At 47.6% G+C, this 13,068-nt stretch overlaps 1 protein-coding gene across 8 annotated transcripts in view; it reads right to left on the bottom strand.

Moving 5' to 3' along the window:
• Positions 1 to 13,068, bottom strand: part of EDC3 (enhancer of mRNA decapping 3) — a 78,617-nt gene that overhangs the window by 26,174 nt on the left and 39,375 nt on the right. For 7 of the 8 annotated variants that reach the window (XM_030578519.1, XM_030578522.1, XM_030578523.1 and 4 more), the window contains exons 4-5: positions 12,450 to 12,542; positions 3,091 to 3,426 (exon numbers count right to left, since the gene is read on the bottom strand). In XM_030578519.1, coding sequence (XP_030434379.1) covers positions 3,091 to 3,426; positions 12,450 to 12,542 — 429 coding nt within the window. The remainder of the gene's footprint in view (positions 1 to 3,090; positions 3,427 to 12,449; positions 12,543 to 13,068) is intronic. The other variant, XM_030578524.1, reaches the window with a different exon arrangement.

The raw sequence follows: 13,068 nt of genomic DNA, 5'->3' as shown, positions 1-13,068 counted from the left end.
CTTACCATGTTATACGTGAGACCACGTTGTATCGAACTTGCTTTGGCCCCCCAGTTCCTTGCTCCCTGACCACCCCTTCCAGAGACCCCTGTCCCTAATTACCCCCAGGGCCCCCCACACCCAATCCCCCGCTCCCTGTTCCCTGACTGCTCCAACCCCTATCCACACCCTCCACCCCCTTGACAGGCACTCACCAGCAGTGGCAGGAAGTGGAGCAACGTGGTCCCAGTCCACTCCACTCCGCCACCTCCCGCTCTGCTTCCTGCTGCCGGTGAGTGTGGGGAGGTTGGGGAAAGGATGCCTCCAGTACTCACCTGTGGCGGGAAGCGGAGCGCCGTAGCTGGCAGAGTAGAGCAGGCTGGGGCCAGGCTGCTTCACTTTCCAATACCGGTGAGTGCGGGGAGGTTGGGGAAAGGACACCCTTCGTGCTCACCTGCAGCGGGAAGCGGAGCAACGCAGCCCCAGCCGGCTCCACTCCGCCATCTCCCAGCCGCGACGCTCCACTTCTCACCGCCAGTGAGTGCGGGATGTTGGGGAAAGGACGCCCCCCGTACTCACCTGCGGCGGGAAGCGGAGCACCGCGGCTGGGAGCTAGTGGAGTAGAGTGGGCTTGGGGCGGGCTGCTCCGCTTCCTGCCGCTGCCAGTGAGTGCGGGGGGGGGGGGAAGGGAGGGAAATCCCTTTCCCCAAGCCTCCTCCCCTGAGCGACACGGCTGGGGCCGGGGCGAGGGAAGCAGAGCAGGCTGCTTCCGGGCCACTCTGGGACTGAGGTGCCCTCAAAATTGCCCCCACACAGCTCCTGCCTCCTAGACCATGGCAGGGCAGGAGGTGCCCCGAACGCTCCCAAGACCCTCTGCCCCTCACCCAACCCCTTGGCTGCAGCCTGGCCCCCTTAACATGCTGCTCAGAGCAGCGTGTCAGAGCTTTACCGCGTTGAATGCGAATCTGTGTTATATTGGGTCGCATTGTATTGAGGTAGAGGTGTATAAGTAAAAGGGGGTATACGTGAGAGTGCAATGGGTTGAAATGATCGGAAAATAAGGGGAGATTATCAGAAAAGCTTCCCAATAGTGAAATCTCTTAGCCTGAGGAATGGGTTCCCAGAGGTAGTGCTAGAAGTACTGTCACTTGCGGGATTTAAAACCAGATTGAACATTTACTAGTGCTTTGTGCAGTAGGGAACAATCCTACACTTGCCTCAGGGAGATGGACTAGATGGCCTAACATAGGAGTGGGCAAACTACGGCTGGGGGCCGAATCCGGCCTCTCAGGGCTTTGGATCTGGCCCGCGGGATTGCCCCCCATGGCGCCGCAGTGGCCAGCACCACTTCCCGGCGGCCCTCGGGCAGAAGAGGCAGAGGGCTCCGTGCGTTGCCCTTGCCTCCAGACACTGCCCCCGCAGCTCCCTTTGGCCAGGAACGGGGAACCATGGCCAATGGGAGCTTCGAGGAGTGTACCTGGAGGCGCAGCAAGGGCAGCGCATGCAGAGCTCTCTACCCCCCACCCCCCTCCAAGGGCCACAGTGCTTCCTGGAGCATCGTGGGGCTGGGGACAGGGCCGGCATGCAGGGAGCCTGCCCTGTCCCCGGTGCACGCCGCTGCCACCCCAGAGCCGCTTTAGGTATGCGGTGGCATGCTGGAGCCTGAACCCCACCCCCAACTCACATCCCAACTCCCTGGCCTGAGCCCCCTCATACATCCCTCACCCCTCCTGCACCCTAACCCCCTTCACCCCTGTGCACCCCAACCCCCTTCCCTGAGCCCCCTTGTACACCCCGCACCCCTCCTCTGCCCCAATCCCTTATCCTGAGCCCCTTCCTGCACACCGCACCCCCCGAAACACACCCCACACTCCCTCCCGCATCCCAACCCCCTGCCCTGCATACAATTTCCCCACCCAGATGTGGCCCTTGGCCCAAAAAGTTTGCCCACCCCTGGCCAAACACAAACATTTTCTATATGCAGATTCCACGACTACTGCAATCAAATATAACTCACTGACCCATACATCACTAATCCCTCGGTCTGACAGCTTGCTGTCTGCTAGGAAGGTATTGGTACTGGAATTGCAGGGGTGCAGTCACACAGTTGGGGAAAACTTGCACAATGACTGCTTATACTATGCTTTGCACTAAACAGTGCTATTAACCTCTGCACAGGACTGGAAAGTGCAGAAGTGCTGCAGCTAGTATTGAGATGCACTGTTCGGGCCACTTAAGGAATTATGTTTGTCAACAGGATTTCACATGATGAAAACTTCAAGTAAAGGAACATCACCACTTAAAAATCAAGTTTTACATTCTTGTAACAGCTAAGATTACTTTAAATGGAATGGGTGGGTGGGAGGTGAGAGGCGGAGGGTGTATCTCCCTAGGTATCAGAATGTGTTTTGTGCACCTAACAGCACTACATGCAGCTTCCTGTTTGTTTGGACCTTTCACACAGCAACAAGCAAAAGTGGTTATAAAAAGAGAATAACTGTACAACTACAATATTTGGACGTGGACATTCAGGAATACATATAGTACCTGAAACTACTTTCAACTCATCATTTTAAATTGACTAGATTTCAAATTTTTAACAATAAAGCATGTTAGCAGCTTTACTGGCAGATGCTATTCAAATCCAGGCAGAACATCAGAAGTTCATGAACTGTACTGCCTCATATCACAAACAAGATACCAAAAGTGCCAAGATGGTCACATGTACTGAATCCTGAGACAACCCTCTCAGGAGCCAGGAGTCAATCCACACAGGCTCTTCATGCTACTGACAGCTAAGCCTTGGTTCCAATTATCACAAGTCACATGAACCTAGTCTGACAGTTCACAACACAACTCTGTTCCACTGTAGCTCCTTTTCTCCAAATCCTGGCATTATATCCCCTTTTACCTTAATGCTTTGAATGTCTGAAACATGGCAGATAAAGAGGGTTATACTGCAAATACTGTGGTACAGTGAAAGGAGCCTCTGTAAATGAATAACCTGCTTGTTGCACTAAGGTGACAGATGCCCCCTGTGGGAACACTTCCCAGTTATCTCCTGGAGGAGCCATGGAATAAGCATCCTCAGAAGTAAACAGACTAGCATACCAGTGCAGAATTCCTTGTTAGTATTTTGGGGTACGACGATCCGTCTGTAGACGACGGGCTCTGATTCCAGGATGTTCTCGTCATGCCGGTAGCGTGCTGGCCTCTCATTGGGGGTACCCCTGGAGCGAGTGCCACTTCTCCTCTCGTAAGTGTCAATCTCTTCAAACACTGCTGCCTTGTCAAAAAGTGCCAGGTTCCCTTCAAAATCAAAATCTGTGTCTGGGATTTCCTCAATGTCATCTCCAAAACACTCATCGTCTTTACTCTTCATCTGCCCATTCTTCAGGCCACTCTTCTTTGGAGTCACCTGGTTTGGGTGGCGGCTACTGGATGACCCTAAACAAAAAATAAAACAGGTTGAAACCCAGCCATAAGTGTCACAAACATTCATTCAGATGCCTCCTTTTGTACAATTATCTAAGTTTGGTGTTCAAGATACTGAACGATTAGCAATAGTGCATGCTGCCAGGGGGTGGTAGACAGGCATTGAGCCGGCTTTCCCACACAGCGCTTTTAGTGCACCTCCAAATCCTGCTGAGCGGCTACAGACTGCCAACAATGGCAAGTTGTGCAGTAGGCAAAAATCCACCGGAGACTAGGCAGAAGCTCCCATTCACACAGTTCTAAGGAAAAATCAAGCTTTGCAGCAGAAGTGTGCGTACATTTATTATACTGCCCCTTAAAAATCATTTAAGCCTTATCTGGGTTGCCTCCCCATTATCCCTTATGTTTGTGGGTAGAAATTATTTCTCACAAAGCAACATCAAGACTTCCCATCACAAAAGTACCTCAGAATTCCTTGCGCTGGTGACTACATGCCTCCTTGAAAGCAATGCAGCCACCAATATGGGGAATTTGGGTGTTCACCTCTGATCTGATCAGAGGTGTCTGGCTCCACATGGCTCAACTGGGAAGCTGGCCTGGACAGAGTGAAAAAGTTAAGGATCAAGAAGTATTACTGAGCTGCTGATGGGCAGCAAGAGTCAGGGTACGTCTACACTACAGCATAATTTCAAATTAACTAAAACCGGTTTTATAATACCGATATTATAAAGTTGATTTTATGCGTCCACACTAGGGCACATTAATTCGGCGGTGTGCGTCCATGGTCCTAGGCTACCATCGATTTCCAGAGCGTTGCACTGTGGGTAGCTATCCCATACTTCCCACAGTCTTCCCTGACCCTCGGAATTCTGGGTTACTACCCCAGTGCCTGATGGGGCAAAAATCATTGTCGCGGGTGGTTCTGGGTACAGCCTCACCCCTCCCTTCCTGAAAGCAGCAGACAGCCATTTCGCGCCTTTTTTACTGGGTGAACTGAGCAAACTCCATAGCACAGCAAGCATGGACCCTGCTCAGTTCAGTAGCACGATCGTGGACGTTGTAAACACCTCACGCATTCTCATGCTGTCTATGGTGAACCATGAACTGCAAACGCAGGAGAGGAGGAGGCAGCTACGGCAGCGCGGTGACGAGAGTGATGAGGACCTGGACGCTGATTTCTCCATAACCGCGGGCCCCCGCGCTTTGGAGCTCCTGATGGTAATGGGGGAGGTTCTACCCATTGATCGCCGATTTTGGGCCCGGGAAACAAGCAGAGACTGGTGGGACTGCATAGTTTTGCAGGTGTGGGACAATTCGCAGTGGCTGCGGAACTTTCGCATGCGTAAGAGCACTTTCTTTGAACTTTGTGACTTGCTTTCCCCTGCCCTGAAACGCCATAATACCAGGATGAGAGCAGCCCTCACAGTGGAGAAGCGAGTGGCAATAGCCCTCTGGAAGCTTGCAACGCCAGACAGCTACCGGTCAGTCGGGAATCAATTTGGAGTGGGAAAATCTACTGTGGGGGCTGCTGTGTTGCAAGTAGCTAAAGCAATTATTAAGCTGCTGCTACGAAAGGTTGTGACTCTGGGAAACGTGCAGGTCATAGTGGATGGCTTTGCTGCAATGGGATTCCCTAACTGTGGGGGGGACATAGATGGAACCCATATCCCTATCTTGGCACCGGAGCACCAGGGCACCCAGTACATAAACCGCAAGGGGTACTTTTCAATGGTGCTGCAAGCACTGGTGGATCACAAGGGACGTTTCACCAACATCCACGTGGGATGGCCAGGAAGGGTTCATGACGCTCGTGTCTTCAGAAGCACTGCTCTGTTTAAACGGCTGCAGCAAGGGACTTACTTCCCAGACCAGAAAACAACAGTTGGGGATGTTGAAATGCCTGTCGTTATCCTGGGGGACCCAGCCAACCCCTTGATGCCATGGCTAATGAAGCCATACACAGGCAGCCTGGACAGTGGTCAGGAGCTGTTTAACTACAGGCTGAGCAAGTGCAGAATGGTGGTAGAATGTGCATTTGGCCGTTTAAAGGCTCGCTGGAGAACGTTACTCACTCGCTCAGACTCAGCCAAACCAATGACCCCTTTGATATTGCTGCCTGCTGTGTGCTCCACAATCTCTGTGAGAGTAAGGGGGAGACCTTTATGGCGGGGTGGGAGGCTGAGGCAAATCACCTGGCCGCTGATTACGCGCAGCCAGACACCAGGGCGATTAGAAGAGCACACCAGGAAGCGGTGCGCATCAGAGAAGCCTTGAAAACGAGTTTCATCATGGGCCAGGGTACGGTGTGACTGCTGTGTTTGTTTCCCCTTCATGAACATCCCTCCTTTATTGACTCCTCCTGCAAGCAACCCACCCTCCCCCTTCCATTACAGCTTGCTTATGGAAATAAAGGTACTATCGTTTAAAAAGCTTGTATTCTTTATTAAAAGTCATTCCCTGTAAGCAACCCACCCTCCCACTTCGTTTAAAAAGCATGTAATTATAAAAAGAGTAAGAGAAATAACAAGGTATCCCGGGAGTGGTTTGGGAGGAGGATAGGAGGGAAGAAAAAGGCCATTAAGGACATTTCAATGTAATGACAGCCTTTTGGTTGGACTGTCCACGGGGGTGGAGTGGGCGGGTGCAGAAAGCCTTCCCCCACGCGTTCTTACACGTCTGGGTGTGGAAGATATGGAACATGGTGAGTACTGAGGGTGGTTAAACATGGGCTGGAGCGGCAGTCTGTGACCCCACTGCTCTTCCTGAAGATCCACCAGACGTCGGAGGATGTCAGTTTGATCACGCAGCAGCTCCAGCGTTGCATCCCGCCACCGCTGATCTTCCTGCCTACACCTCTGATCTTCCTGCCGCCACATCTCATCTCGAGCGTCTCTCCTATCCTCACGTTGGTCCCTCCTGTCCTCACGTTCACTGGCATCTTTCCTGTACTTTGCTACCACATCCTTCCACTCCCCCAGATGACCTCTTTCATTGCGGGTTACTGCCATGATTTCTGTGAACATTTCATCTCATGTCCTCTTCTTCCTCCGCCTTATCTGAGCTAGCCTTCGGGATGGAGTAGGGAGGCTTGAAAAATTTGCAGCTGCATGAGTGGGGGAAAATAGTGATAGAAGGATTATAAAAGATACATTTCACAGAACAATGGTTATACTCTTTCACAGTGAACTACACTATTCACCTTACATAGCACATGTGATTTCACTACTAGGTCGCATTTGGATTCTTTTAGTATTTAGTGCCTGCGGCTGTGGTGTAACAGATCAACACAGACGCAGGTCCGGGTATCACAATTCAGCTTGCATGCGGTCATGGTAAGGCATACAGCTTCTCCCTGTGCTGCTGCTTTTACAAGGAGCAGCAGACGCCATACCCTACCCCTAAGGGAATTGCTTTACCCCTCCCCACACCACATGGCTGGTATAATGGCAGATCACTGCTAATCACTCCCCCTTTCTCCTCCCCCCCACGGCCCCCCACCGCGTGGCTGGTAGCTGGGAAGATTCCTGCTGGCCAAATGCTAAAAAGCTCAGCGCCATTAAGCCCCCTCCCCTCCCCCCGCTTGGCCACCTGCAAGGAAGGATTTCTTTTAAGCAACAGGCAAGCAGCCCAGTAGGAATCGCCATTAAGCCCCCTCCCCCTGCTTGGCTACCTGCAAGGAAGGATTTCTTTTAAGCAACAGGCAAGCAGCCCAGTAGGAATCGCCATTAAGCCCCCTCCCCCCGCTTGGCTACCTGCAAGGAAGGATTTCTTTTAAGCAACAGGCAAGCAGCCCAGTAGGAATGGCCAGCTCTGTCCCCTTAATAAAATACATTAATTTAAACCAGGTTACCATGAACGATATCACTCTGCTGAGGATAATGGAACGAGATAAAGAAAGGATGTTTCTTGAATGCCTGCAGTCACCGGGACCTTACGCAGCTAGGCTTTGTCATGCAATGATACCAGATTACTTGCTACATGCATGGCGTGGTAAAGTGTCCTACCATGGTGGACGGAAAAAGGCTGCCTTGCCCAGAAACCTTCTGCAAATGCTTTTGGAGTACCTCCAGGAGCGCTTCATGGAGATGTCCCTGGAGATTTCCGCTCCATCCCCAGACATGTTAACAAACTGTTCCAGTAACTTTAATGCCTGCTAATGCATGCCAAGCCCTCATGACAAATCAATCATTAAAAAACACTTGCTTTTAAACTATGTTTTATATTTACAAAGGTACACTCACCAGAGGTCCCTTCCATGGCTTCACTGTCTGGGCTAGTGGCTTGGGAGGGCAGGGACGGTAAATCCGTCTGGGTCACAAAAAGCTCCTGACTGTTGGGGAGAATGGAGTGCTGTGCGGTCTCTGCAAGCTCTTCCTCCTCGTCATCTTCCCCCTCCGCTGAATCCTCATCCACGGTTGAGATTATAACCCCCACCTCGGAATCCATGGACAAGGGTGGGAGGGACTGGTGGCGCAGCCCCCTAAAATTGTATGAAGCTCCGCGTAGAAGCGGCATGTTTTTGGCCCTGATCCGGATCTGCCGTTTGCTGCTTTGGTTTTCTGGTAGGCTTGTCTGAGCTCCTTGACTTTCATTCTGCATTGCACTGAGTCCCTGGTGTGGCCTCTCTCCCTCATGGTATTGGAAATTTTTTCAAAAGTTTTTTCATTTCGTCTTTTGGAACGCAGTTCTGATAGCACTGAATCCTCTCCCCATATAGCAATAAGATCCAGTACCTCTCATGCAGTCCATGCTGGTGCTCTTTTTCTATTCTCAGGAGACTGCATTGTTACCTGTGCTGATGAGCTCTGCATGGTCACCTGTGCTGATGAGAGCTCCATGCTGGCCAAACAGGAAATGCAATTCAAAAGTTCGCGGGGCTTTTCCTGTATACCTGGCCAGTGCATTAGAGTTCAGTTACCTGTCTAGAGCGGCCACTGGTGCACTGTGGGATACCGCCCGGAGGCCAATAACTTCGATTTCCGTCCACAGTAACCCTAAATCAATATAGTAATATCGATTTTAGCGTTACTCCTCTCGTTGGGGAGGAGTACAGAAATCGATTTTAAGAGCCCTTAAAATCGATTTAAAGTGCATTGTAGTGTGGACGGGTACAGCGTTAAATCGATTTAACGCTGTTTAAATCAATTTAACTGCGTAGTGTGGACCAGGCCTCACATAAAGAGCATTTAAAGTGGGGCTTTCCATATGTTGTAGGTAAGGTATTCAAAACGGCAGACAAATTGTTACCCTCTACATTTCCATTTTAAAGCTTCAACCAGTACTTCAGATTGCTATTTCATTTCCCCCTTTATCTCCTGCTGCCCTACCCACAGACATCCTTTCATTTTTATCACTGTTTCCAGCAAGAGAAAATACAGTGATCCTCAACTCAAAAGCTTCAACTGCATCCCTGCACTGTGACCAGATTGATTTGAAGCTAGAGTTCCAGACCTGAAAAAAGATTTGCTTTAAGCCCCTATAATCAACGGCCTGACACTTATTCATTGAACAAACTACTTCATTGCAAACTCTATGAGACAGGAACATCTTCTGTTTGGATAATTCTAAGCACACTACCGGTGCTCAACACAATCATATTAGCCACAGCTACCGCCCCTTTCAGCCACTCTCTGTGTCCTTATAGAAACAGAAAATAATCAATTGATAGGGACAAGGGATTCCCAAGTTGTCAAAAAGACATGTTGACATCACGAGTGCTGATGAGTTAACTAATCTGTAAAGCAATGCTTTCTTTGCAAGGAAGTGGCAAACTCAGATCATAGCTGGCTTGCTCACAGGGGAGTTACTTGTTCATTTGAGTAAGCTAGTGGTAGCTCATTCCAGTATAATGTTCCCTCCTAGACTGTCTGACCTGCTTTGGGAATCTCTTCCCATTTGTAAGTAGCACTGCAACCACTTGCAAGCTGACAAGATTGAATGAGACTATGTACTCTTGTATGAAGAAAAATTCAACTCATGTGACACTTGGAAATGATAGTTCACAGAACTATTGCAACCCATTGGAACAAGCACCCCAAAGTGCCATAATTTCTGGTGATACGACTTGTATGTGCTGGTCTTTGTGGGCTAAGTCCAGACCCCAGAATGTACACTTGTACCAGTCAGACTCCACGGAACACTCTCCAAACTGCCATATTCTCACAATTATTTTCTTCCACCATGTCATGAAGTTTATGGTTCCATTGTTTCTGAATTTAAAATCCCTTCATTTACAGATTAGTCTAAACATGCTCCAGCCGCAACATTAAAAAGTTAACAGAACGTGAGTGTAGGGGAGCTTTCAGATAAGACTTACAAAAACACCCAAAACAAAAACAGGAATTCCAGTCTGTTCCCTGTGGACACAACGGATCCCAAGGCATTTTAAGAGAACAGGGCTTTGTCCTGCTTTCCTCAGTCAACTCGTTTTCATCCTTGCATACTGTTGTGCAGTACACTAGTTGCTGAGGTGGTTGTTGCTTTCCACGACAAATGTGTCCACATTTCAGTGGTGCGGTATGTGCATACATCACTGTATCTTGTAAACTGTTGTTGTAACCTTTGGGGCGACAAGTACTATGAAAATATACAATATATAAACCCTTGAATACCCTATTATAAAGTTGGCTATTACCCTACTGTACCCCAATTCCCATCTGCGACTAGTGGGAAATACAAGACAATCTACGAATAACTATGATTCTATTACAGAGGTAACAGGATTTACAGAACTGGCAGAATTTTAGAGAGCTGTTGCAAAGCTACTTGTCTAGGCAAGTTCCTTCTGTCTGGACAGACAAACTATTCACCTGGGATCAGAGACTTTGTCAAGCTCTACCTGACACGGTCAATCTGCAGAAAGTTTGAACTTTCTTAAAGTCTCTGTGCGTGCTGTGAGTTGGATCCTCTACTCCCTTCACAGAAATCCCACTCCCTTACCATAGCACTAAACACTTCCATTAAAAAGTACAGGTTCCTGTTTAATATAGGAAGGTCATCGAATTTTAGGTTGATTCTACATGTGCATTAATTCAACTACAGCTGTCAACTGCTATATTTACTCAGAAGCAGCTAAGAACATCGGGCCATTTTTAACCAAGCTAGCAATGAACAGAATCCACAAACTCTTTAGCCCAAGTTAACATCTATGGAGAGATCTGTGTAAGTGCCTCAACCTGTTTACAATTTAAGCTCCAGTGGCTAACCTCAAAATAGCCTCCACTCCTTACCAGTAAGATAGATGGCCATAAAGCAAACTATCCTCTTTCCCTCCCTGGCAATAGGCTCACTGGATAGAGAAAGTTCTACCGAGACACACGCCAGACAGCTGCGTCTGTGGCTTTGCAATCTTAAGCAATTTTCTCTGGAAAACAAAGAGAACTCAACGAATAACAAGTCTGACTTACTGGGGGGTGCTAGTGGTGGAAGGCGTCATTTGGTTTTGCCCTTTGTTTATGTAAAAAGACACATACCCCGAGACCAGTTCTCGCTTACTTTTGATTTTAAAAATTTGTGTGTTCTTGTTTTTGCTGGAGTACTCTAGATGACTTGAGAGTGCTTTCCCAGCCCTCCACTGAAAGGGATGTTGACTCTTTCACAAAACTTTCCTCTTAAGTATGTGTCAGATGTTTGAGTTAAACAAAATAGTTTTAAGCATTCTGACTAAAAGGCTCTTCTCCACAATTGTTCAGCTTTCAGTATCCCATGATACCATGAACACACTGCTTCTCCAGCAAACACAGGAAAGTCAAGGCCTGGTATTTCTTAAGAAAAAAAAAAAAAAAAGCAGAAACCCTTAAATTTTCTTCATTAGTCAAAAAAGGAAAAAGGGCACTGATTTTTTTCCATTATAGGTTGCCTTTAAAAAATCTAAAGGTGGTGATAATGTAAGAGAATTTTACTGTCAGAGAAGAATCTGTTTTGTTTTTAAACAAAGTGCGTTTATTTCTTTGTATTATAAAAGCCATTCTGAACAAGTGACTGTGGAAACGTCATGATTGTTAAAAGGTTTCTATAAAATCAGAGCACTTAAGTCACGTTTGCCCCATCCACAAGACTTCTTCTAGCCTGACACTGCCACACAGCTGTGGAAACTTGCCACGAAAGTTTACCAGCTAAAGCACAAAATCTACTTGCCTGTCCAGATGGAGACTGATGGAAGTTTATTAACTTTTCAAAAAAGTTCTCTTAACCTTGGGTAAGTAACATTTTTTATGCCACACTAGAGGGAAAGGATTAATTACATAATACTATTACTTTTATGGCAGCTCCTGCAAAATCCAAGGCCAGACGTATACACAATTTTTGTACAGTTATAGACATTTTGGTTAGGGATATGATTTTTTTAATAAAATGATACCAACACAACACATAGCATGGATGCATAATGGTACACAGTGCTCACTAGGGAAAGTGAAATTGATTATACACCTGTAAAAAAAAAGATTGTTCTCATCAATTTCTTTCCAGTATAAAATATCCAAGGTTATCTGTAACTAGAGTAGGTAGTTCAGACACAAGGGTGACTTTCAAGTTGATAGCATTCTTTAAAGCTGTCATCTTACTGCAATCAGAAGAAAAAAAATGAGATGAACCAAGAGATTTTTCTACATTAAAGAAGCCACACAGAGGGGAAGGATCCATTTTTCACACTGATAAAGGATTCAAAAAAATTGGCAGATGACATGCAAATGCAAAAGATTAGGAAACAGGAATAAATAAGGAATTCAAGCAAGAAGACCTGTAGCACCTGGAACTGCAACATACAGAACGTGCATGCCAGCCCCGTTAGCAGTCATTTATCTGTATAGTTTTGTGGGGGGGAGGGAAAGGTTTCAGTTACATCTCACTTCCAATCTCTTTGCTTAGATCAATACAGTAACATTGCAGAGAGCTTCCAGGAAAGCATTCAAAGACTCAAAACTAGGCAAATGATTCCCTGCAGAACTCCTGAAGAGTCTAGCTCAATAAGCCCCAGAGCCTACGCTGAACGGTGTCAAGAGAAGTCTGCCTTTCACGTCAAAGTCAGCTATTACCTCCAATCCAACCTGCTCCTGTTACCAAATGAGTGTTTTCAGACTCATTGCCAGACTCTTCTGAAAATAACGGCATTCTATTCTTCACTTGCCCTGAAAAACAAAACATGGACATAGAAGCATCCCCATGTGGTGGTTCCAGGGGACAGAGTGCACTGAGGTGAGTGTAAATGCTGACAGAATAGAAAACTGCATTAGAGTAGCAGAGAGAACAATGATGGGAAAGCTCCCCCAAGCTCCCTGCAGACATATTGAGTGAGAGCCAAGATCATGCCTCTTCAAAATTAAACACACACAATTGTGGAGGGCAGCCCTTTAATCCACGCTGATGGTCGCCAGCTCTGCAATACTGCTGACCACCAGAGTTAGCTCTTGTGTAATGAGTCCGTTACCACCACCACCACAAGAAAACTTGCGTAATTCATGGTCGCCAAAGCATATCAGAGTTGTGTCCTGGACATTGTGACTCCAGTCACAGAGCCTTTTCTGTGGATGGTTTGTGACCTAGATAAGGCCAAAGGTAATAAACCACACAGACTAGGGGAAAAGATAGAAAACAAGGAGGGAGCATAGGGAAAAAAAAGTAAAGCTGAAGTGAGGGAAACGGTTAACTCAGGGC

This window comes from Gopherus evgoodei, chromosome 10, assembly GCF_007399415.2.
Source record: "Gopherus evgoodei ecotype Sinaloan lineage chromosome 10, rGopEvg1_v1.p, whole genome shotgun sequence".
Classification (NCBI taxonomy): domain Eukaryota; kingdom Metazoa; phylum Chordata; order Testudines; family Testudinidae; genus Gopherus; species Gopherus evgoodei.
The sequence above is the reverse complement of the archived record's forward strand: the minus strand, read 5'-3'. Positions and strand labels throughout refer to the sequence as shown.